The sequence below is a fragment of the Rutidosis leptorrhynchoides genome, chromosome 3, assembly GCF_046630445.1.
Source record: "Rutidosis leptorrhynchoides isolate AG116_Rl617_1_P2 chromosome 3, CSIRO_AGI_Rlap_v1, whole genome shotgun sequence".
In the NCBI taxonomy this organism is placed as follows: Eukaryota; Viridiplantae; Streptophyta; class Magnoliopsida; order Asterales; family Asteraceae; genus Rutidosis; species Rutidosis leptorrhynchoides.
The window spans coordinates 615,843,162-615,865,961 of record NC_092335.1 but is presented as its reverse complement, the minus strand read 5'-3'; the positions used below and the strand labels follow the sequence as shown (position 1 = coordinate 615,865,961).

Here is a 22,800-nt window from a genome sequence, read left to right as displayed (position 1 = left end):
CCCCGGGTATACGTATGTAAATAGTTATATTTTGATGTACTTTAATTTGAACAAGAAAAAAAAAATAACATAGAATCTATTGATCGACTCAATATTTAGATGGATGAATCAAAGGTCGTCATAAATTAAATGGTATACCAATAGTCAATTACATTCAAATTTTACTCAATTTGTTTATACAAATATTATTCTTTCGTTAAAGGAAAAGTAAGATAAAAAAGTGTACTATACAAAAAGTTATTTAAAAAAAAAAAAATTACATATGATATTTCTATATAAAAAACAAAAAATGAAATAAAAAATTGAAGGTAATGAAGGTATTTAAATAAAGTAGAAGTAAAAAAAAGTGAATTTTACAAAAAAGAGGGACAAGAATGTTTTTATTTATAACTAATACTAAGTGATGAAGATATTAATAAAACATGACATATTTTTAATAAAAAATAGACAAAAGTGCATATTAAAACAATAGCACCGACCTCATATAGTTGTAAATACGTAGAGATAATAAATTTGTTAGCCGGTAATAAGTCAATCACATGTATAAATTCATTATTATTTAATATAAATATCGTAGATGATAAATACACTTAAATTAATTTATGGTATGAATCGTATAAATGCATATTAATTAAAAAAAAATTAACAGCGTTCAAAAAAGCTTATGTCGTAATGTAGAATTTGTTATAATATATAAATATATATATAAATGGATAGTCAATTATTGATACACAAAAGTAATATTATTGTATTACCTAAACTTGTGATATTTTTGCTATAAATAGCCATGAATGCAAGTATTAAACTTGCACCATTTTCTCACACTTACAAAGTGTTTCTTTCTTTCTCTCCTTTATCATCTTTGTTCTTACACTTCATTATTAGCATTCTTAATCAAGAATCAAACCACTAAAGGTAGTTATAAGCCTACTGAATTATAACATCAAGAATCAAACCACTAAAGGTAGTTATAAGCCTACTGAATTATAACACGTTATCAGCACGATAATCTTAATACTAATTATGGTTGGCTCTGCCACCTAAATAATATATGGTCGGTTATACCACCTGAATAATATATGGTGGACACTGTCGCCTAATTATCATTTATTTTACTAATATTTATATTTCTGTTATACAACATTTATTTATGATTGCTTACACATGGTCGACACTGTCGCCTACTTATCATTTATGTTATATTAAATTTATGTTTAATGTTTATATACTTATGAATATAAATTGACTCTAATTTATCATGTTGTTTGTTTTAATTTTTGATAATAGAAAATGTCGAATCTGAAAAAGCTTAAATTTACTCCTTTAGAATCAACGGGAAACAACTACATGCCATGGGTTATAAAAGTAAAAATGCATCTTAAATCAATGGGCATTCTTGAAACCATAAATGAAAACAACACTTGTTCTGAAAAAGAACAAGCAACGGCATGTTGCTTTATTCATCAACATATTGATGAATGCTTACAAAATAATTATGTGACTGTAGAAGATCCCCATGTTTTATGGGAAGGTCTCAAAAGCAGATTCAATAATCAAAGAGAAATTTTACTTCCAGCTGCTATGGATCAATGGAGAACATTAAGGTTCCAAGACTTTAAGAAAGTAAATGAATACAGCTCAGCTCTGTATAATACATTCTCACAACTTAAATTCTGTAGACATGAAATAAGTGATGCAGACATGTTGGAGAAAACTTTCTCCACAATGAATGCTGCTAACATCACAGTGCAAAGAAATTTGAGAATGCTAAAGTTCAACACATATCCTGAACTTAATTCATATCTCTTGGTTGCAGAGCAAAATGATGAGCTATTAATGAAAAATCAGCAATCCCGTCCTACTGGTACACTTGCAATCCCTGAAGCAAATACTGCAAATAATTATAAACAGGGACAAGGACGCGGGCAAGGTCGTGGTTATAATAACCATCGCCATCATCATGTCAAAAGCCATAACTATGATAGAAACCATCCTTATGGTAATGGGAATGGGCGTGGACGTGGCCGTGGTCGTGGCCGTAGTGGTCAAAGAAATAATAATCCACGAAAATATAAATATCAACCACAAAACAAGCCCACTAAACAAGATGTTGAAGAAAATTCTTCTAAAAATTCTGAAGAATCTTGTTACAGATGTGGTAGAATGGGCCACTGGGCTAATACTTGCCGAACATCTAAACATCTTGTTAAGATGTATCAGGATTCGCTGAAAGATAAAGAAAAGGAAGTAAACTTTGTGGATAACCTCGATCCAACAGTCACTGAGAAACCATCTGATTTATATGAAGATTTCTTGAATGTTTAAGTTGTGTGTCTTTCAAAAAATAAACGATTTAATATCGTCTGTCTTTGTCATTATGTTTGCTAAATGTTTCAGTACTATCTATTTGCGTGTAAAATATTGTGTAATATTAATGTACTCACTATTTATTTCTTATATATGAAGTTCAATATGAATTTTGCTGGAATAAAACATCAATCAAGTGGTGGAGATCTCTGTATAGCAGACAGTGGAACTACACACACTATACTTAAATCCGAGAAATATTTTATTGATCTAAAACCAACGGAAGGAACTATACATACAATATCAGGACCTGCTAACTTGATAAAAGGGATAGGAAAGGCAAATTTCATACTACCAAATGGTACAAAATTTTTAATAAATGATGCCTTATTTTCTCCCAAGTCAAGTAGAAATTTATTGAGTTTCTCCGACATATACCTTAATGGGTATGATTATCAGTCAGTGACAACAGAAAATGAGAAATATTTAAGTATCACTGACAAGAGTCATGTGGTTGAAAAACTGCCAAGACTTAGTTCTGGATTACATTATACACATATAAATGTACCAGAAACACATATGATAGTTAATGAAAAATATATTAATCCTGATGTATTCAGTTTATGGCATAACAGATTAGGCCATCCAGGATCAACAATGATGAAAAGGATTATTGAATGTACTCATGGACATCCACTAAAGGATAGAAAAATCCATCATGATACAATGGTTCCATGTACATCTTGCTCTCTTGGAAAATTGATAACTAGACCCTCACCACTTAAGGTTGAGAAAGAATCACCAATGTTTCTTGAAAGAATTCAAGGTGATATATGTGGACCAATTCATCCACCATGTGGACCATTTAGATATTTCATGGTTCTAATAGACGCATCTAGCAGATGGTCTCATGTTTGTCTGTTATCAAGTCGTAATGTGGCATTTGCAAAATTTCTTGCCCAAATTATTAAATTGAGAGCACATTTTCCTGATTACACCATTAAAAGGGTGAGACTTGATAATGCTGTTTAATTTACATCTCAAGCATTTAATGACTATTGCATGTCTATAGGAATTGTTGTTGAACATTCTGTTGCTCATGTGCATACACAAAATGGTTTAGTCGAGTCACTGATTAAACGTTTACAGTTAATCGCTAGACCATTGATAATGAGAACAAAACTCCCTGTATCTATATGGGGTCATGCAATTTTACATGCTGCTGCATTGATTCGCATCAGACCGAGTGCAAGTCATAAATATTCTCCCCTACAACTTGCTTTTGGTCAAGAGCCAAATATTTCTCACCTTAGAACATTTGGTTGTGCAGTGTATGTTCCAATTGCGCCACCACAACGTACAAAAATGGGTCCTCAAAGGAGGTTGGGAATATATGTTGGATATGAAACATCTTCAATCATAAGGTATATTGAACCTATGACAGGTGATGTTTTTACAGCACGGTTTGCTGATTGTCATTTTAATGAAACATTGTTCCCGAGATTAGGGGGAGAAATGAAAAATAAAGAAAATGATGTTTCATGGTGTGAACCTCAATTAAAGTATCTTGATCCTCGCACAAAAGAATGCGAGACAGAAGTTCAAAAGATAATGCATATACAAGAACTTGCAAATCAATTGCCTGATGCATTCACAGATACAAAAAGGGTGACTAAATCATATATACCAGCAGTTAATACTCCAGCTAGAGTTGAGATTCCAAATCGGAAAACTGATAATGTAGTCACTCAAGAATCTATGCCACGTCTGAAACGTGAGAGACCAGTTGATTCCAAAGATAAAAATCCTCGAAAAAGAAAATCAGCTGATAATAAGGTAAAAGAAAGTGTTCAAGAAGAACCACAAATCAGTACTCCTACTGCAGAGGAGATTGATGATGTCAATACAGAAATTGCAATCATTTATGCATATTCAAAAATATTATGGAACCGAAATGAAATGAAAAATCTTGATGAGAAATTTTCATTTAATGTTGCATATGACATCATGAATAATGATGATGATCCAGAACCAACATCTAAGGTTGAATGTCAAAATAGACATGATTGGGCTCAATGGAAAAAAGCAATACGAGCTGAATTAGAATCACTCAATAAAAGAAAAGTTTTCGGATCCATCATTCTCACTCCTAAAGATGTGAAACCTGTAGGATACAGATGGATTTTCATCCGAAAAATAAATGAGAAAAATGAAGTTACAAGGTACTTGTAGCTCAAGGTTTTTCTCAAAGACCGGGAATTGATTATGAAGAAACTTATTCCCCTGTTATGGATGCAATTACTTTTAGATACTTAATCAGCCTGGCAGTTTCTAAAAATTTAGAAATGCATCTCATGGATGTTGTGACTGCTTATCTATATGGATCACTTGATAGTGATATATATATGAAGATACCTGAAGGATTTAAGGTACCAGAAGCATCAAACGCAAAACCCAAAGAAATATATTCGATTAAATTACAAAGATCTTTATATGAGTTAAAACAATCGGGACGTATGTGGTATAACCGATTAAGTGATTACTTGATAAGCAAAGGGTATACAAATAACCTTACTTGTCCTTGTGTTTTCATTAAGAAAACAACATCCGAATATGTGATCATAGCTGTTTATGTTGATGATCTTAACATCATAAGTACAAATAAAGAGATCCATGAAGCCATTCAACTTCTAAAGAAAGAATTTGAAATGAAAGATCTCGGAAAAACCAAGTATTGCCTTGGTTTACAAATTGAGCATATGCCTAATGGTTTACTTGTACATCAAATAACATATACTGAAAAGATTCTGAAACTTTTCAATATGGACAAGGCAAAACCATTAAGTACTCCTATGGTTGTTAGATCACTCAATGTTGAAACTGATCCATTTCGTCCATGTGAAGATCATGAAGATATTCTTGGACCAGAAGTACCATATCTTAGCGCAATTGGAGCTCTTATGTATCTTACAAATTGTACAAGACCTGACATTTCTTTTGCAGTTAATTTGTTGGCAAGGTTCAGCTCTGCTCCTACCAAAAGACACTGGAATGGGATCAAACACATATTTCGATACCTTCGAGGAACTACTGATTTAGGATTATTTTACTCAAACGAATCAAAACAAGATTTGGCTAGTTATGCAGATGCAGGTTATTTATCTGATCCACATAAAGCTAAATCTCAAACTGGATATGTATTCCTAAATGGAGGTACTGCAATATCATGGCGTTCTCAAAAACAAACACTTGTTGCAACATCATCAAATCATACCGAAGTGATTGCATTACATGAAGCTACTCGAGAATGTTTTTGGTTGAGATCAATGACACAACTCATTACTGATTCTTGTGGACTAGAACACGATAAAAGTCCAACAACTATCTATGAAGATAATGCAGCTTGCATAGCACAGATGAAAGAAGGGTATATCAAAAATGACCGAACCAAACACATACCTCCTAGATTCTTCTCATACACTCAAAATCTCATTAAGGACAACGAGATTGAAATGAGATATGTTCAATCCAGCAAAAACTCTGCTGATCTTTTCACGAAAGCACTTCCAACTGCTATTTTCAGAACACACGTTCATAACATTGGCATGAGACATGTTCAAAAGATGTAACAACTGAAGCGATGTCTACTTGAGGGGGAGTCAACTCCATGCTGCACTCTTTTTCCCTTAGCTAAAGTTTTTTTCCCACTGGGTTTTCTTTAGCAAGGTTTTTAACGAGGCAGTAACTTACAGTTGATCTTCAACAAACAAAATTGTTATCCAAGGGGGAGTGTTATAATATATAAATATATATATAAATGGATAGTCAATTATTGATACACAAAAGTAATATTATTGTATTACCTTAACTTGTGATATTTTTGCTATAAATAGCCATGAATGCAAGCATTAAACTTGCACCATTTTCTCACACTTACAAAGTGTTTCTTTCTTTCTCTCCTTTATCATCTTTGTTCTTACACTTCATTATTAGCATTCTTAATCAAGAATCAAACCACTAAAGGTAGTTATAAGCCTACTGAATTATAACATCAAGAATCAAACCACTAAAGGTAGTTATAAGCCTACTGAATTATAACAGAATTAAGATTAATTATTTTGTACATCACGTCATCACTCTATCTTTAAGAGGTTGTCAGATAATTCTATTCTATTATATCTGTTTCGACATAATATTCATGTTTTGACATTTTAAAGTAATTCTTTTTTAACTTTGAATTTAACTATTGTTATTTATGTTATATAAATTTTGATTAAAGTTATACTAGCTTAAGGCCCGCGAATTCGCGGGGCTTTTGAATGTGTCAAATAAAAATTGAATTTGATCACCAAGATAGAATTATATATTGTATTTAAATGATTGATTGGAAAGGATAAAAATATTAGAATAATGATCTACTAATGTTGAAAAAACCAGTTAGTAGGGAAAATATAATAATAAGCTAGTAATGTTGAAAAAATAGAATAAATTGGAACCCATAATAACACTAAAAGCTATAGTTTCATCTTAAACTTTAGATATGGTTTCTCAGAGCTTATTCCAGGTTTTCAATCTCTTAATGTGTTGATGAATTGTAATGATAGCGAAAGCGGTTTGCTTTATTAGCGACATTACTTTGAATAAATTATCTATCTTTTTTTTCGAACGGCATAAATTTATTAAAAAATACTAGCGAGAAGCTAGAAAAAATTACAAGGAGTACATAGGAGTTTGTAACCACACCGTCCAATTTAGAATGGACTTGTGATATCTCGCGTACAACCAATTAAAACTTGAAAGGACAATGTTATCAAACACATGAGATCTATTGAAAGTATGATCCTTGAAGGTAATGCAATTTCGGAGCCTCCATATGTTCCAAAGAATCGAGTAGGCAATAACCGTGATAATAATTCTCTTCTTACCGTTTGGAAAATTTGAATCAATCCAGGGCCAAATGTCGTCAATAGAGTTCCAAATAGGAAAAGCAATGCCAAGCCAGTTACCTGTTCTACACCAAATTTGGTACGTAGTATCACACCTAACAAATAAATGGCTATGCGATTCTTCAGAAACATCACAAAAACCACAACATGAGTTATCAAAATTCAAACCTCTAGCCTCCAAGTTGCGTAAAGTAGCGAGTCTATGCATCTTGAGACGCCAAATAAAAACATTAATCTTGATAGGAACGTGCTTACACCATAATGTGGGCAAGGAAAAGGGAGCAAGATTCGACGCTTGGATTCGAGTTCTGGCAATAGAAACAGAATAAAGCCCATCCGACGAGCACTCCCAACACCAACTATCATAATCAGAAGATAAAGACACATCACTTAAGGCCTTGGACAAATCCATGTATTGAGATTGTTCCTCTCCTTCCCTGATATCCCTGCGCCATGACCATTGCCAACCATTCGAACCAAAATGAGAAGCAACAGAACCATTCTTTTCCGATTCTAGAGCAAACAAACGGGGGTAACGATTCAAGAGAGGAGTACCGTCTAGCCAAGGATCATGCCAAAAGTCTAAAGAAGAACCGCTGCCCAATTTACAGCGAATACTAGAAGGAGTAATAACATTAACGCTGTGCAAGCTGCTAATACATTTGTTAATAGAGGACCATGTTCCAGACGCATAAGAAGCACAAGGAATGTGACCATTTGGACTCTGACCGTGAATAGCGGAGATCACCTTCGCCCAACAAGAGTTCTGGTTCGAGACAAATCTCCATCTCCATTTATAGAGAAGAGCGTGATTCAACGATTTAAGACAAGGAACCGAGAGGCCTCCATGATCATACAGATTTAAAACAAGGCGCCAATCCACCCAATGAATCTTGCGTTCGTTAATTTTTGCACCCCAAAAAAAAAGAAGAACGGAGAGATTCTAACTTCTTGAGCACCTTAGAAGGAGCTTTGAAGAGCGACATATAGAACGTACCAAGAGATCCCATAACTGACTTAATTAAGGTTAGTCGACCTCCAAAAGAAAGAAGATTAACCTTCCAAGACGAAAGACGCTTCTGAACTTTTTTAATAATATACTCCCAACCGACTTCACGATTCATATTTTGACCTACCGGCAAGCCAAGAAATTTAAAAGGTAAGGAACAAGGAGCGCATCCCATGATAGCAGCCATTCGAGAAGATTCCTGAGTGGAGATACCAACACCATAAACCGAGGATTTGCTCAGGTTGATCTTAAGACCAGAAACCGCGAAAAAACATGCCAACACCGCAAGAAGGGTTCGCGCATTGTTATCGTTCCACTCTCCCACAAATAAAACATCGTCCGCAAAAAAACAGCGGGATAACCGAAGATCACTATTAACCCCTCCAATGCGAAGACCCGAATAAATCGAAGAATGACAAGCATAACTTATCGCCGCTTGTAACCCTTCCATACCAATTATGAATAGAAATGGAGATAAAGGATCTCCTTGACGAAGGCCGCGACCGATATGGAATTCGAAAGAAGGGCTTCCATTAAGTAGTAACGAAGCATATGAAGAAGTGAGGCACGCCTTAATCCAACGGATCCATTTAAAATCGAAACCCATGAAACTAATCATAGAAAAGATGTAATCCCAATAGATCGAGTCAAAAGCTTTATCAAAATCGACCTTAAAAAACAAGGCTTTTTTCTTTTTTCGCTTACACCAATCCACAACTTCATTGATAATTAAAGGACCATCTAAAATTTGCCTTCCTTAAATGAAAGCAGTTGATCCGGAGATATAACATGGTCAATAATCGAAGCCAATCTATTGGCTAGGATTTTTGAAAGAATCTTGTATTGTAAACCAATGAGGCTAATCGGCCGATAGTCCTGAATATGAGTAGGGCTCTCTTTCTTCGGGATCAATGAAAAAAAAGACGAGTTACAACCTCTTGGAATAAGGCAAGAATAATATATAAAAAAACAATAACATTAGACATACATTAATTAAAAAGGCAGTAAGCACGTGTATTTTATCAAGTATTGGTATAAGATATAGCATTACAATTGAAGAATGAAAATATATTTTAATCACCTCCACAAAATAGTTTTACACTCATTCCTTTACAATAATCCTTTGCAATTAAAGATTTACAATACTTAATTATAATTAATGAAACACACAGCATACAATATATTGTTGATAAAGTCGTCAAGTAATCTGCTGCCGCAACTATAGAAATATGAATTCTATATTGACCTGCAAAAATCAAACATATATATTATTTGTGAGAGCATTGAACGGAAAAAGGAAGGTGAGATAGCTATGAAAGTTTATTTCAGTTGCGATTCGAAGATGCTGTACTTATAAGATAGGCATAACTTGTATAAAAATTACATTTAACTTTTTTACATACCTTGTTAAACGATGCTTTAGTTATACAATAGTCATAAGTTGTAGTGACATTACAATTCAATTTTTTTGATAACTTGTAAAATGACGCATTTATTAGTTGTCATACATTTGTTTTAATATATGGCATAATACATGGCGTGTTAATCGAGTTTTGTCTATATCAGTTATATATGATTTTGTATTATTTAGATATTTAACTGACCTGCTAAACAGTATAAGCCAGACCCAAGAATATATATAGGTCAAAGAACCACAAACTGGATTACATTAATGTAGCAATGCAAATGTTATAATGATTGACATATAGCAACGTAAAATAATCTATAACTCCAACCATGTTATAATTGGTTAGTAAACAAAAAAAAGACATAGTAAAGAAGATATTATATGTGGAAGAAAGAAACCTTTGTTTTATACGGACCTCAAAACTTCTTTGTAAACTACATTCTATGTGGTGGTAGAATCATTACCGTTCTCATCTAATATGATCACTTTCAACCCTTTCTTGCTCGTAACCCGATAAACAGCTACGTACAATTGTCCGTGAGTAAAAACATGTTTATGTAGATATAGCCCGACATTGGACAATGATTGACCCCAACTCTTGTTAATCGTCATTGCCTAGCAAATAACAAGTGGAAACTGGTGTCGCTGAAACTTAACCGCAATATTTTTGTTGGTAGGTGCAATCATCATCCATGAAATGTACGTAAGGTTACAAAAACAATGACCCGTAATGATGCGAGCTTCAATGGTATGATCCGCCATCCTCTCTAACTAATAGTCGAGTACCATTACATACTCCTTTTGACTAATCCATGTTACGAAGTAACATTATGGGTACACCTCGCTTCAAAACTAATTTATGTTTTAGCACACCACTAGTGAGCAGAATAGACTAAATCACGGATTCATGATTGATTTTGCATTTATGAATTTTATGGGACTAAAAATGAAGTTTGATCTTGATTGGCTCGGTCAAGTACACTTGTTATTTCTAAAGTTGAGGTCAAAGTTAGCAAGTGAGTGAATAATGGAACAAATGACATTACCTAATGTAATCGATAAACTTGCAACTGTAAGTAAGTATCCAAGAAACATTTCAAGCCTCATAGTATCGATATATGGTTCAACCTTCACCATCAGCCTTTTCAGCTGGAGTTCAAGATCGATCGTCAAATGACGTAACTTTTACTTTTTTAGCAAATAGTGATCACAAAAACACTCTTTAAACATCCAAAAAGTAAAAACTTTGGGATTAAAGGTCAACTTACCTACATCAGGTCAATCCTAACCACAAAAATACAGAACACCCAATTTAGTTGAATTCTATATACACATTACATCACAATGACTTCAGTAAAATTCAAGATTTTATGAAAGCCACATACAAAACACTTAACTGAGTTAAATCTATATTCATACAAATCACATTAGCACACAAAACAACCCATTGAGCTAAATCCAAAAAAAAAAAAAAAAAAAAAAAAAAAAAAAAATGAATCACATATATTTCATTAAGTAAAAACAAAATTCAAGATTTCAAGAAATCCACATTCAATCCACAGTAAATTAAATACCTAATTGAGCAATAATCTATATTCATACCGAATCACACTGATTTCAGCAAGATTATAGATGAAGAGAAGCTTTAAGGTACTCTGAATAAAGTCCACAACACAGAACATATCCAATGAGCTAAAACCTACATTCATACAAAATCACATTGATTTCTGTCAAGATTAAAGACACCAAAATTCAAAATTTCAAGAAACACCTGTTTGGCGATCGCCATATAGACTGGGTTACACTCCATTATTGATGACGTAGGGTTTTGGCCCAATTAGGGTCTACGCAATTAACTTGGGCCCCAAGTCAAGTAACCCTAATTCCCATCTATAAATATGGGGCAAAACCTACATCAAGTTCACATGCTCCCAATCGCATACACCCTCATGCGGTCATTCAATCTCGCCTCTCACTCTCTCAATGAAAGCACGCGGCAGTCATAGCCGGATCTTCTCCTCGATCGTCTTCACGATCGCAACACTAGGGTTTTTACCTACGGGTCTTGTAGGGTTTTTCCTCCCTTTGCCGTCGATAGGGTCCGACTATCGACTGGCGGGCAATTCGTTGGCCACCCTCCCGAGATCATCATCTCGGGTACGGGTTATTCACGGTAACCGGACCGGAGATCAACGACGTTGACGCCTAAAAAAAACCCTTTCGCATTACTGTTCGTGTGTAGGTTTTCCCTTGGAAAAAATATGCATGAACAATTGGCGCCCACCGTGGGGCACGATGCATTATGTCTCGTGTTTCTACCGTCTATCGTTCGGTTTGAGAAGGTTTGTCTTTTCTTATTGAGCTTTTAATTCGTTATATGAGGTTTAAGTACATGAATATTTAGCGCAGATGTTCGCGCGCTTGCGCAACTGTCCACACGCTTTTGTCCAGGTTACGCACGCTTTGCGCACAGTTGTTCGCGACTTTAGACACAATTTTCATGCGGTTTTACGCATGCTAGTTCATGCGGTTTTCCCACGCATTCTGCATGCGGTTTTTTGCGCATATGTTCGCGGGTTTACGCACAGTTGTTTGCGCAGGCTCCTGTGAACTTATTTTCCGCAGCATAATGAGAAGTTCGATACGATACTTGACAAAAATATCATACCGAACTTGGGGGACTTGATGACGTAGGGTTTTGGCCCAATTAGGGTCTACGCAATTAACTTGGGCCCCAAGTCAAGTAATCCTAATTCCCATCTATAAATATGGGGCAAAACCTACATCAAGTTCACATGCTCCCAATCGCATACACCCTCATGCGGTCATTCAATCTCGCCTCTCACTCTCTCAATGAAAGCACGCGGCAGTCATAGCCGGATCTTCTCCTCGACCGTCTTCACGATCGCAACACTAGGGTTTTTACCTACGGGTCTTGTAGGGTTTTTCCTCTCTTTGCCGTCGATAGGGTCCGACTATCGACTGGCGGGCAATTCGTTGGCCACCCTCCCGAGATCATCATCTCGGGTACGGGTTATTCACGGTAACCGGACCGGAGATCAACGACGTTGACGCCTAAAAAAAACCCTTTCGCATTACTGTTCGTGTGTAGGTTTTCCCTTGGAATAAATATGCATGAACAATTATATAACCTCTTGTAAGTAATTGGTGCACAACTTGCATTAGAACCCTCTGGTGGTGTTATGAAAATGTCAATACAACACATGAATGCAGATTCTATATGTCAAATATATTTGGTTATTCCAACTGAAATATTATTAGAGAAATTTCTAAAGATTATCATACAGTATACATCCCAGATTCTATAAGCAATCATCAACATTCAATGAACACATGATCTAACTAAAAGAAGTTTATCGCAGAGTGTACAATACGAATATTTATAAAGATTATAATATGTAAAGAGAGCTGGCCTAGAATTTACATGTGATCAGAGCCAAGAGAATTAATGCCACACACAACATGATTTGTATTTCATGTAATTAATGCTAGCAATCAAAATCTGTATTTCCATCATCTTCGTTAGAACCAAAGTTCAAGTACTATAATAAAACTAACCACCTCTGAAGAAAGCTCGTAGTCACACATCTCTACTGATCGAATCAGACTTTATTGACTTACTAAAACATAAATGTTAAACAAACATGTACCATTAATACCAATAAACTACTACGTCTACCATACAATTTTAATTAAATTTGAAAAAGGGGATGATAATTCATTACCTGTTTTCAGTATGTTATCCAGCCCACCGATGTAGTCCAACATAACACATTTCAATCTTTACCAATACATTTATTCGTTTTAACATGTGCCAAATCCATCTCCTTTAGTTTTAAAATATTAGCCAGTTCACATTAATACCTGAATTCATTGGCCAGTTTCACAAATCAAAAGTAGTATGCTCATAAAGAAATATATAGATTGTAAAACGAAACAATTGAAATAAGTCAACCAAATTGTAGTTTTAATAAACCCTCCCCATTAATTTTGTTCAAGAAGTCTACATCTACCATTAGAAAAATGAAGTATAAGAAAATAACAACTCCACATCATTTATCGTCATCTTCCTAACAATCACATTTGTTCAAAGCATAAAATAGTCAAACCCATATTCAAAATCAAGTCATATATGTTCACTCGGGTATGTACTGAAACATATTGTCCATCTAAAAGCAATATTAACCTTAAAGTTAGACATTTCAATATACAATCCTACAAATCAAGATTAAATAAAAGCAAGTCCCATGAGTACCACTTGGGTCCAAAGCAACATGAAGATCAAATTTGATAGCAGATGATATATAAGGGATACTATAATATTAATATATGTTGAACATATAAGAACAAAGTATGATTCTCACATGAGGATCATTAATCCTTATCTACAAACCCTTTCCTGATATGACAATAACATTGAGTCCACTGAAATTTCCTAGTAGGACTAACAATTCCTATGAAATATATAAAAAAAAATAAAAAAAATTAATTATCGCAGTAAAGAAAATGTAAATTAGCTACATTACCTGATAATTTATAGCAAAGTGCGCTGGATATATTTCTCACCTAGATTCATGAAGTGGATAAGGAATGAATTGATGCTCGATCTTGACGATTGTCTTGGGTTTTATGAGAAACTTGAGGCTTTTTTAATTGTAGTAGTTTATGAATGGTTTGAAATATACAGAACCCTAATTCTTCTTTTTGATTCTGTCCAAAAACGATTTTAGAAGGGTAATTTGGTAATCAAATATATCATGTCCTTGATTATGATGTCATAATAAAGTTTAAGAAAAATGGATGATTTAGATGAGTGGGGAGTAACTTAATGGAAGGCTAGAATTAATTGTGGTTACTCAAGATTATCTATTTTCATCTTTGTATAATATATAAAGAGAAGAGATAAAGAGATTAATAAAAAAAGTATATTTAAAATTCGATGTATTTATATAATTTCAAAATCAAAATAAATTATATAACATAAACTAAACAGAGATATTTAAATTTAAATTTGCAAAAAAAAAAGAAAAATTGAAAAACAAAATATTATTTTGTGATGAAGAGGGTATTTATTCAAAGAGTTGTAATCCCTTGAATCCATTAATTTGCTTGAAATCCAACGGACCAATCAGAGTGTGACATGTGGCGCGACAATCACATGTGATTGGAAAAAAAAATTCAAAAATTAATTTCTTTTTTTTCAAAAAAAAATTTTCAATTTTTTTTAAAAAAATTTAGCATGTCAAATCCAATCACACACAATCACATGTGATTCTGCATGTCAAATCTAATCACATGTGATTGAAAAAAAATCAATTTTTTAAAAAATAAAAATAAATTTTTAATAGGAAACAAACTTTAATTCAGTGATTTGATTAAGTTTATTAGCGTTTCGTGAACATATCTTCAATATTTTAAACTTTAATTCGGTGATTTGATCAAGTTTTTATCAAAAACTTAGGTGTTTAAAGGTTTCAGTACAAATTTACTGAAATTCGTCATTTTATTAAATAAAATTTGTTTCAAACACATGTGATTGGATTTGACATGCAGAATCACATGTGATTGGGTTTTACAATCACATGTGATTGACATGCAGAATCACATGTGATTTACTGCATGTCAAATTCAATCACATCACATGTAATAAAATTTTTTTTTGAAAAAACCAAAAAAAAGTTTCGAAAAAAAAATTAAATTTTTAATCACATGTGATGTGATTATCGCGCTATCCGCGTGTACACAAAAATAAGAAGACAAAGGGTGACGCATACAAACCCACCGCAACTAAACACAACCCGAAGAAAAACCCTCTCTCTCTCGATTTCAAGAAAAAGTCCTATAAAGAAAAACCTTTGAGGTATGTTTTTAAATCTTTTATTATTCGTTACATATCAAATTAATTAATAATCATAATTCTCGGTAAGCAATCCCTTAATCCTCTATAAAGATTTCCAGTTTTTGCAATTCCTTGATCATGATTTCAATGGGTTTTGATGGGTGTTTTGTTTTACTTATAAAGATCGCATCTTTTCATTTGGGGTTGCTTTAATTTTCAATTTAGTTAATTATGTTATCGATTTATTGAACCTTATGTAGGGTTTCAATTGAATCTTGAAAATTTGATGTGATTTTTGTTCTTGTCTTTGACTTTTGATATCAATATCAACTGTTAATTTAAGTCTTGGGTTTTTTTATTGACAATTGTAGGTTAAAACACGATCAAGATCGAAAGAATGTCAAATAATAATAATAATAATGCATCAGCAGCTGCCTGTGCAGAAAGGGCAACAAGTGATATGTTGATAGGTCCAGATTGGGCCATTAATATTGAGTTATGTGATCTTATCAATATGGATCCTGGGTATATCATCCTTTTTCATTATTAGTATTATTACTATTACTAATTATTAATTATTAATTAAATTAATTATTACTGTTTTATTGTTTGTCATGCTTAATACTCTTACTATTTAAACATATACTCTTATAATTAACTTATCTGATATCTGATTGAAATCAACTATATTTTGTGATCAGTTGAGGATAATTTTAATTTTACAAATTGGTTAATTTGTGGGAGGAAATTTTTCATTAATTAACTTATCTGATATCTGATTGAAATCAACTATATTTTGTGATCAGTTGAGGATAATTTTAATTTTACAAATTGGTTAATTTGTGGGAGGAAATTTTTCTAATGATTGTTTTAATTGTAGACTTCTTATTTTCTATTACATTATGTTCATACACTTATATGAGGTTTACGTGTATCAATAAGATTTGAGCCTATCGCATCGTAAATTATGATGCTTTGTTTTTTTCCCTTGAATTTCAATAGTTTTTTTTTATGAATTTCCAGGCAAACGAAAGATACTCTGAAGGTACTGAAAAAGCGGCTTGCGAACAAGAATCCAAAAATACAGCTGCTGTCTCTTTTTGTACGTGCTAAATTTCATGTTCATATTATTAATTGTTAATCGTCCGACGTGATTTTTGTTTCTTGTTGTGCAAGTATTTAAATTTTTTGTCAAAGTTTTTTTTTTCTATTGTTGTAACTTCTAAATTAGGTACTAGAAACTTTAAGCAAGAACTGTGGAGAGACTGTATTTCAGCACATAATTGAGCGAGACATATTGCATGATATGGTCAAAATTGTAAAGAAAAAGGTGCGCCTTTCGCTGTATTTATACGTTTTCGTTACAGTAAAGAAGATGACTTTTATTATCGATTTAATTTGGTCATTTGAATTTGATGCTGCAGCCAGATTTAAATGTACGAGAAAAAATACTTATTCTGATAGATACTTGGCAAGAAGCTTTGGGGGGACGTGGAGCAAGGTATCCCCAATATTACCAAGCGTACAATGAACTGAAGGTGATTGGTTAATATGTTTTGTATTCGTGTAGTTATTTGAAATAGAAATACATTAATAAATAAATAAATGAATTAGAAATTATTTATTTCAGCTTAATACGTTTTCCGTAAGTTATTTTCTCCCCTTATAGTATCCGTGCTTCCGCCTCCTATAATTGCCGATGCAATCATAATTGTACTATAAATGATATGACAAGTGACAATAGCATTTTAATTACTAGTAGCTTTACAAGAATGGTTAAGAAATGTTCTTTATGATGCTTGATTTTAAGGAGTATGTTTATAAACTCAATTGAATTTTATATGTAGGGTCTTACTAAGAACATTATTATCATTTATCATAGTCTAATAATAGGAGGCAATAAAAGTTATACTAGTTAACGTGTCAAATATCAAGCAACCATACATGCTTTAGTCATTAAGGTACCGCTGTCAAGTGTATATATTAAATCAATGCAATTAAGTATAGTAAAGAAGCTGACTAGTTGCGAACAAATGAACCATAACAAAACCGGAAGTATTTATTTATTACAATAAACGGGGTACATAAAGTTCTCATATAATCAACATTCTTTATGGTATTATGATATTTAACAAACGTCATAATAATTTGCATTTACTTCATTTGGATATTCATATTATTAATTCTAATTGTACATCCATATGATTCGTTTTGAATTTTTTCATTTTCATTTATGTAAGTACCGTTGTTGCAAATGTAATATAGCTATTCAGTTTTTATTCTTATCTAGACAAATACTCTCTGCACACGCGTAATTCACCATCTTTTATGAAGGTTTATCTTCTCTGTGTGTGTGTTTTTTTTTTAGATTAATTTAAAATTGATTTTATGTTGAATGATTTATACAGTCTGCAGGAGTAGATTTTCCACCAAGAGAAGAAAACAGTGTTCCGTTGTTTACACCACCACAAACTCACCCAGTGGTGCAACCCGTTTCACCTTACGAGGAAACGGCTATTCAGGCATCGCTTCAAACCGATCCATCTGGACTCAGGTATTTATGCCGTGACTTGACACGTAACAGATTTCAACTGATGGGATGTTGAAAGTTCAAGTATCATTTGCATTACTTGATGAAGCTTTATCCCTAATTATGTTTGGGTAACGGGTTGAAATGAATCTGGGTCAAAACGGGTACTTTTGTATTGGTTTTGAAACGTGTCATGTCTTGACCGGAAACTCTTGTCCGCATATTACATTTTCATATTAATACTGTTTCAATTCAATAATAATTCAATCTTTACACGTTAGGTGTTAAGAGGGTTCATGCATTAAATTAACCTGGTTGACTCTACCCGTAACCTTTTAGGCTTAACTTTTTTTATTAAACGGGTAAACGCATAAGGTTTTAATCAGATGTATGTACGCCGCCTAACCGGGTTATTATCGTTTCTTATCCTTTCTCTGGCCACCCTAAGATATAGATATGTTGCTAGTGACGTTTGAACCCGAGACTCTGCCCATTACCCCTTTTATGCTGAATTTGTTAATTGTATTTTTGTTTGCTCTATAGTGATCGAAGTTATCAAACATAACCCTAATTGATATATTCTTAAGTAGATAATTAGCAAGGTGCCACCTCTACAATTAATGGATGATAAAACTGTGTTTGTTGCAGCTTGTCAGAAATGGTGAATGCGGAAGGAATATCAGACGTACTGTTGGACATACTTAATGCTTTGGATCCTAATAATCGCGAGGTAATAAATTGCTGATATAAAAAATCGCTTGTTATGTTGCCTTCTATATGTTGAAAACTAATTTTTTTTTTTTTTTTTTTTTTTTTTTTGGTTTATTCCAACCTTTTTTGGCATATATAAAGTTGGTGCACTTGCTTATATCATCTTCATTTGAAAACTTTTAGTTAATCAGATTTTGCCACATACAATAATATTATATGAAAATAAGTAATGCATTGTTTCAACAAAGGCTGCTTGACTAAGCCTCTTGTATTATTGACTATATACAAAGTATAGTTTTTCAATTTAGTTCATTTATTTGTGACTTCTATACTTTTGTGATAAAGGTCAACTAATTCTATAAAATTTAATTAGTTTTCAATTCCAGTTTCTATGTTTTTGGATTGATATGAAGGAGACTTCATTTAGTTTTTTTTTTGTTTTTTTATTTTTTTTATTTTTAAGTTCATTCAAACGTTGTTGTTATCTTCTTTTTTTATATATATTATATGATATATGATATGATGTCTTATTATGGTATCAATTCATGACTCGCACAGTAATTTGTTTCTGAAAGTACATATCTGCAACGAAACACTGTGTTTGGCTTACACTTTTGTTATAAATTGTTAAAAAAATATTATATACAAAAACATTAATCCAATTGAACAAAGATTTGTGCTAACAACTTGTGATATCATGTTCTCATTCATATATTGATTGAATTAATTGATATCCTGTCTAACTTATGGCAGGGATTAAAAGAAGAATTGATTGTTGACCTTGTTGACCAATGCCGCAATTATCAAGAACGTGTCATGACCCTTGTCAATACTACATCGTAAGCAAAGCACCCTCAACTTCTTCTTTACTAGGCTTTCTGTGACTTTTCAATTTTGACCATCCAACTTTGTCTTTGACTTTCATTTACAGCGATGAACAGCTTCTAGGCAAGGGTTTGACATTAAATGATATTTTGATGCGTGTTCTTCGTCGCCATGACGATATCGCTAGGGGCGGCCCCACTCAATCCGATGTTACCACGAGAGACAATTCGGTTGCATCTCTCGTGAACGTAACTCACGATGACGATGATTCCGAGGATGATTTTGGCCAGCTGGCACACAGGTAAATATAATTACCTAAATCTATGCAACACCGGTGGGCTTGAATGGTTCAGAACCTTTGAATGATTCAGATTATGAATTATCCAGCGGTTAATCATTCAGTTTTATCAAACGCACCTTAAGTCAAAACTTTAAACCTTTAACTCATAATGCTATTTATATTGTTTCAGGGGACAAAACCGGAACCAAAATGCGACAAGAAACGAACCGCTACGTGTGGCCCCACTTCTACCACCTCCACCGACATCAAAGAAACCAATTAATTCCGATTCAGGCGTCATGGTTGACTACCTTAGCGGCGATACATACACCGATACATACGCTTCTAAACCATCAACAAATACTACACCAAAACCATCCTTGCCACCTTCATCTGACTACATAAACCCGACTGCAACACTTTATGTTGATGAACCCAAGTCAACCGACCATTCACCATTGGGTGGTCAACCCAGTGCACCACCTGCCGCCAGTTCACCGTTATCAATCCCACCGCCACCTGCGAAACAGACACAAAGACAGCAGTTTTTTAACCAGAACCAAACCAGCAGCTCTTCGGATTCTTCTTATGATAGTTTGGTTGGTCAGACTCAGAATCTTTCTATTAATTCTTCGTCGACTCCACCACCCAAGAACGAAAAACCAGAAGATGCTTTGTTTAAAGATCTTTTGGATTTTGCTAAAGCCAAGTCGTCGTCACCATCGTCTTACCCGAATAGATCATTTTGAATTGGTACAGTTGTTTGTGACTACAAATGAATTACAGTAGTACATTTTTTTTTTCTTTGTTGTGTTAAATTTGTTGAGGGATTTGTGAGGTGAATAAAATGGAGCTTATCTACTTGTGGGATGTTATGTTATGCCATTCTTATTTTGTTTTATCATTTGTAAATGTGCTTCTGTCTATTGTCTATATCTATATATCTTCTATATATAATATATATATTGTCATTGCTATTGGTTTAGCTTATTCAGGGTGATTTTTGTGTTGTGATTTTTCTATATTTTCTGTTGTAAATGTGACAGCTAATATGAAAGATGAAAGTTCAGTTGCAAATTGCTATGAGATGGAGATGTCTTAGTAAACATTAACAACGTGCAAGCAGAAACACACAAGAGACAACCTTTTCCTTCTTATTATCATTTGAAAGATAAGACCCCAAAGCTTCAACTACTACAATGAATTTTGAACTTTTCATTTGTGAAGTACAAAAAATAAAAAAATAAAAAAAATTCACAGACACAAAAAGTGTAAGCTTAAATAACTAGAAGTAACCATGCGTATAGAAACCTCTAAAGATGAATTACACATTAAACAAACATTATCGGTAAAATCTAATTAGTTATGTCAGTTTTTTTAGATAAAAATTGGAAAGACAATGAACTCAGAGTAATTTATACATCGAATATACACATAGGTCTACTCTTAAATTTTAATCCACGGCCTCATAAGTTATAATTTAAATGTTAGACGGATACCGCCTACACCAAATGACAATTTGCTATAACTTAGTACTAATATTAGTTAAAAATTCAATCTCACATAAAGTATAACTTATAAGCCCATGGTGCAGCTATGCTTTGTAATTCTAGCAAATAGTGTTAGTTTATAATAATTCAATGGATTAGTTAACTACGGGGAATAGATATTTTGTTTAATCAACCAGATAATATAATATTTTATAATAAAAATAATGTCAAAGTAAATATGGGATCAATTTTACGTATGCTTTTTCCAGTATTTTATAAATTTAAAATTCTGCAACATGAAACTTTTGATTATAGGACAATATTGTCACTATCCTTCGATATTACCTTTTTACTCGTTTTTATACCATTATTATCTATATCTATTAGGTATAGAGGTATGTTACTTTTTTACTTGATAATCTGTTTATATAAAACTCTTAATTTAATAAGTAAAATTATTATTTCATTGTCACTTATGTTTTGCAGCAAGTTTTCTAGAATTTTTTTTTGAACATTTAACTTATAACTTTTAGCTTGTAGCTTTTATGAAAAAACTTTTATCAAGTAAAAAGCAATTTAATATTTTTTAAGGAGGAAAAAAGCTAAAAGCTAATTGAATTAACGTTTGAGAAAAAAGCACTCAGCTTTTTGTCATTAGATTCTTAGGTTTAACAGTTTCAGCTACCCTATCAAACACATAAATACATATAAAAACTAACAGCTACAAGCTACCCTACCAACTATCAACTAAAAAGCTAACAACTATCAGCCAATTTCTCCAAACATACCATTAATCTGTCACTAAATTTAAAAAATAGTCTGTTTCTAAAAAACATAGAATCGAACATCCATTCTCAAACAGATACAAATGAAGATGAAAAAATAAACAGATCATCCTTAGACTCTTCTAGAATGGAACAGTAATTAATAAGTATAAATCGACTCTTAATATCTAAAAATAAGTACTCATCCGTATTACTTTTTCAAGGGTATATATCAATAGCTTTTTAACCACTTGATTGATTAAAGGTTTGAGTTTAAAATATTTTATGTTTACACGTTAATCGAGTTTAAAATATTGGTCACCAACAATTCCACAAAGGGAAGTGATATGTACACACTCAAAATTGTGTACATAACAATTTTAGGTTGTGTACATATCATCACCCTTCCACAAACCTTACACAAATCACCTTGGAGTCAACATAAGCTTGAATGTAGATCCTGATTGAAGTTAGTTTTAAGGTATGTATCATGTAGATTCGGTTGTTTGGTTTAATGTAACAAGCTAGAGTCAATTTTTAGCATTTCAAGATGTTTCTGACGAATGGTTAGGGAGGTTTATGTTCGCGGAATTTTAATGTGTAATAAATAACCTTTTAAATTTATAAACACAATTAATCAATAAATACTATCACACATTACAGATAACTG

At 32.9% G+C, this 22,800-nt stretch overlaps 2 protein-coding genes across 2 annotated transcripts; one reads left to right on the top strand and one right to left on the bottom strand.

The window, feature by feature from the left end:
* Positions 1-7,017: 7,017 nt before the first annotated feature.
* LOC139902268 (uncharacterized) lies at positions 7,018-11,480 on the bottom strand. Its single transcript, XM_071884909.1, has 6 exons — positions 11,474-11,480; positions 11,283-11,369; positions 11,056-11,122; positions 9,114-9,199; positions 8,251-9,018; positions 7,018-8,096 (listed from the first exon to the last, which is right to left on the bottom strand). The coding sequence occupies exons 1-6, from the start codon at positions 11,478-11,480 to the stop codon at positions 7,018-7,020; spliced, it is 2,094 nt and encodes a 697-aa protein (XP_071741010.1).
* A 3,971-nt stretch (positions 11,481-15,451) lies between these two features.
* LOC139898922 (TOM1-like protein 4) lies at positions 15,452-20,737 on the top strand. Its single transcript, XM_071881726.1, has 10 exons — positions 15,452-15,551; positions 15,902-16,055; positions 16,554-16,632; positions 16,762-16,860; positions 16,955-17,068; positions 17,939-18,084; positions 18,709-18,790; positions 19,525-19,610; positions 19,703-19,897; positions 20,067-20,737. Exons 2-10 carry the CDS (start codon positions 15,928-15,930, stop codon positions 20,623-20,625), a joined length of 1,488 nt encoding a protein of 495 aa, XP_071737827.1. The 5' UTR covers positions 15,452-15,551; positions 15,902-15,927; the 3' UTR covers positions 20,626-20,737.
* Positions 20,738-22,800: the final 2,063 nt, after the last annotated feature.

Bases quoted from the DNA above. Each gene is read 5' to 3' on its own strand.
- LOC139902268 (XM_071884909.1), bottom strand. The intron at 11,123-11,282 runs GTGTGATTCGGT...TTTTGGATTTAG, and splicing joins CTATAATCTTGCTGAAATCA to CTCAATGGGTTGTTTTGTGT. The intron at 9,019-9,113 runs GTTTACAATACA...CTTTCATTTAAG, and splicing joins TCGGCCGATTAGCCTCATTG to GAAGGCAAATTTTAGATGGT.
- LOC139898922 (XM_071881726.1), top strand. From the start codon at position 15,928: ATGTCAAATAATAATAATAATAATGCATCAGCAGCTGCCTGTGCAGAA. The intron at 16,056-16,553 runs GTATATCATCCT...ATGAATTTCCAG, and splicing joins CTTATCAATATGGATCCTGG to GCAAACGAAAGATACTCTGA. The intron at 16,633-16,761 runs GTACGTGCTAAA...CTTCTAAATTAG, and splicing joins TACAGCTGCTGTCTCTTTTT to GTACTAGAAACTTTAAGCAA.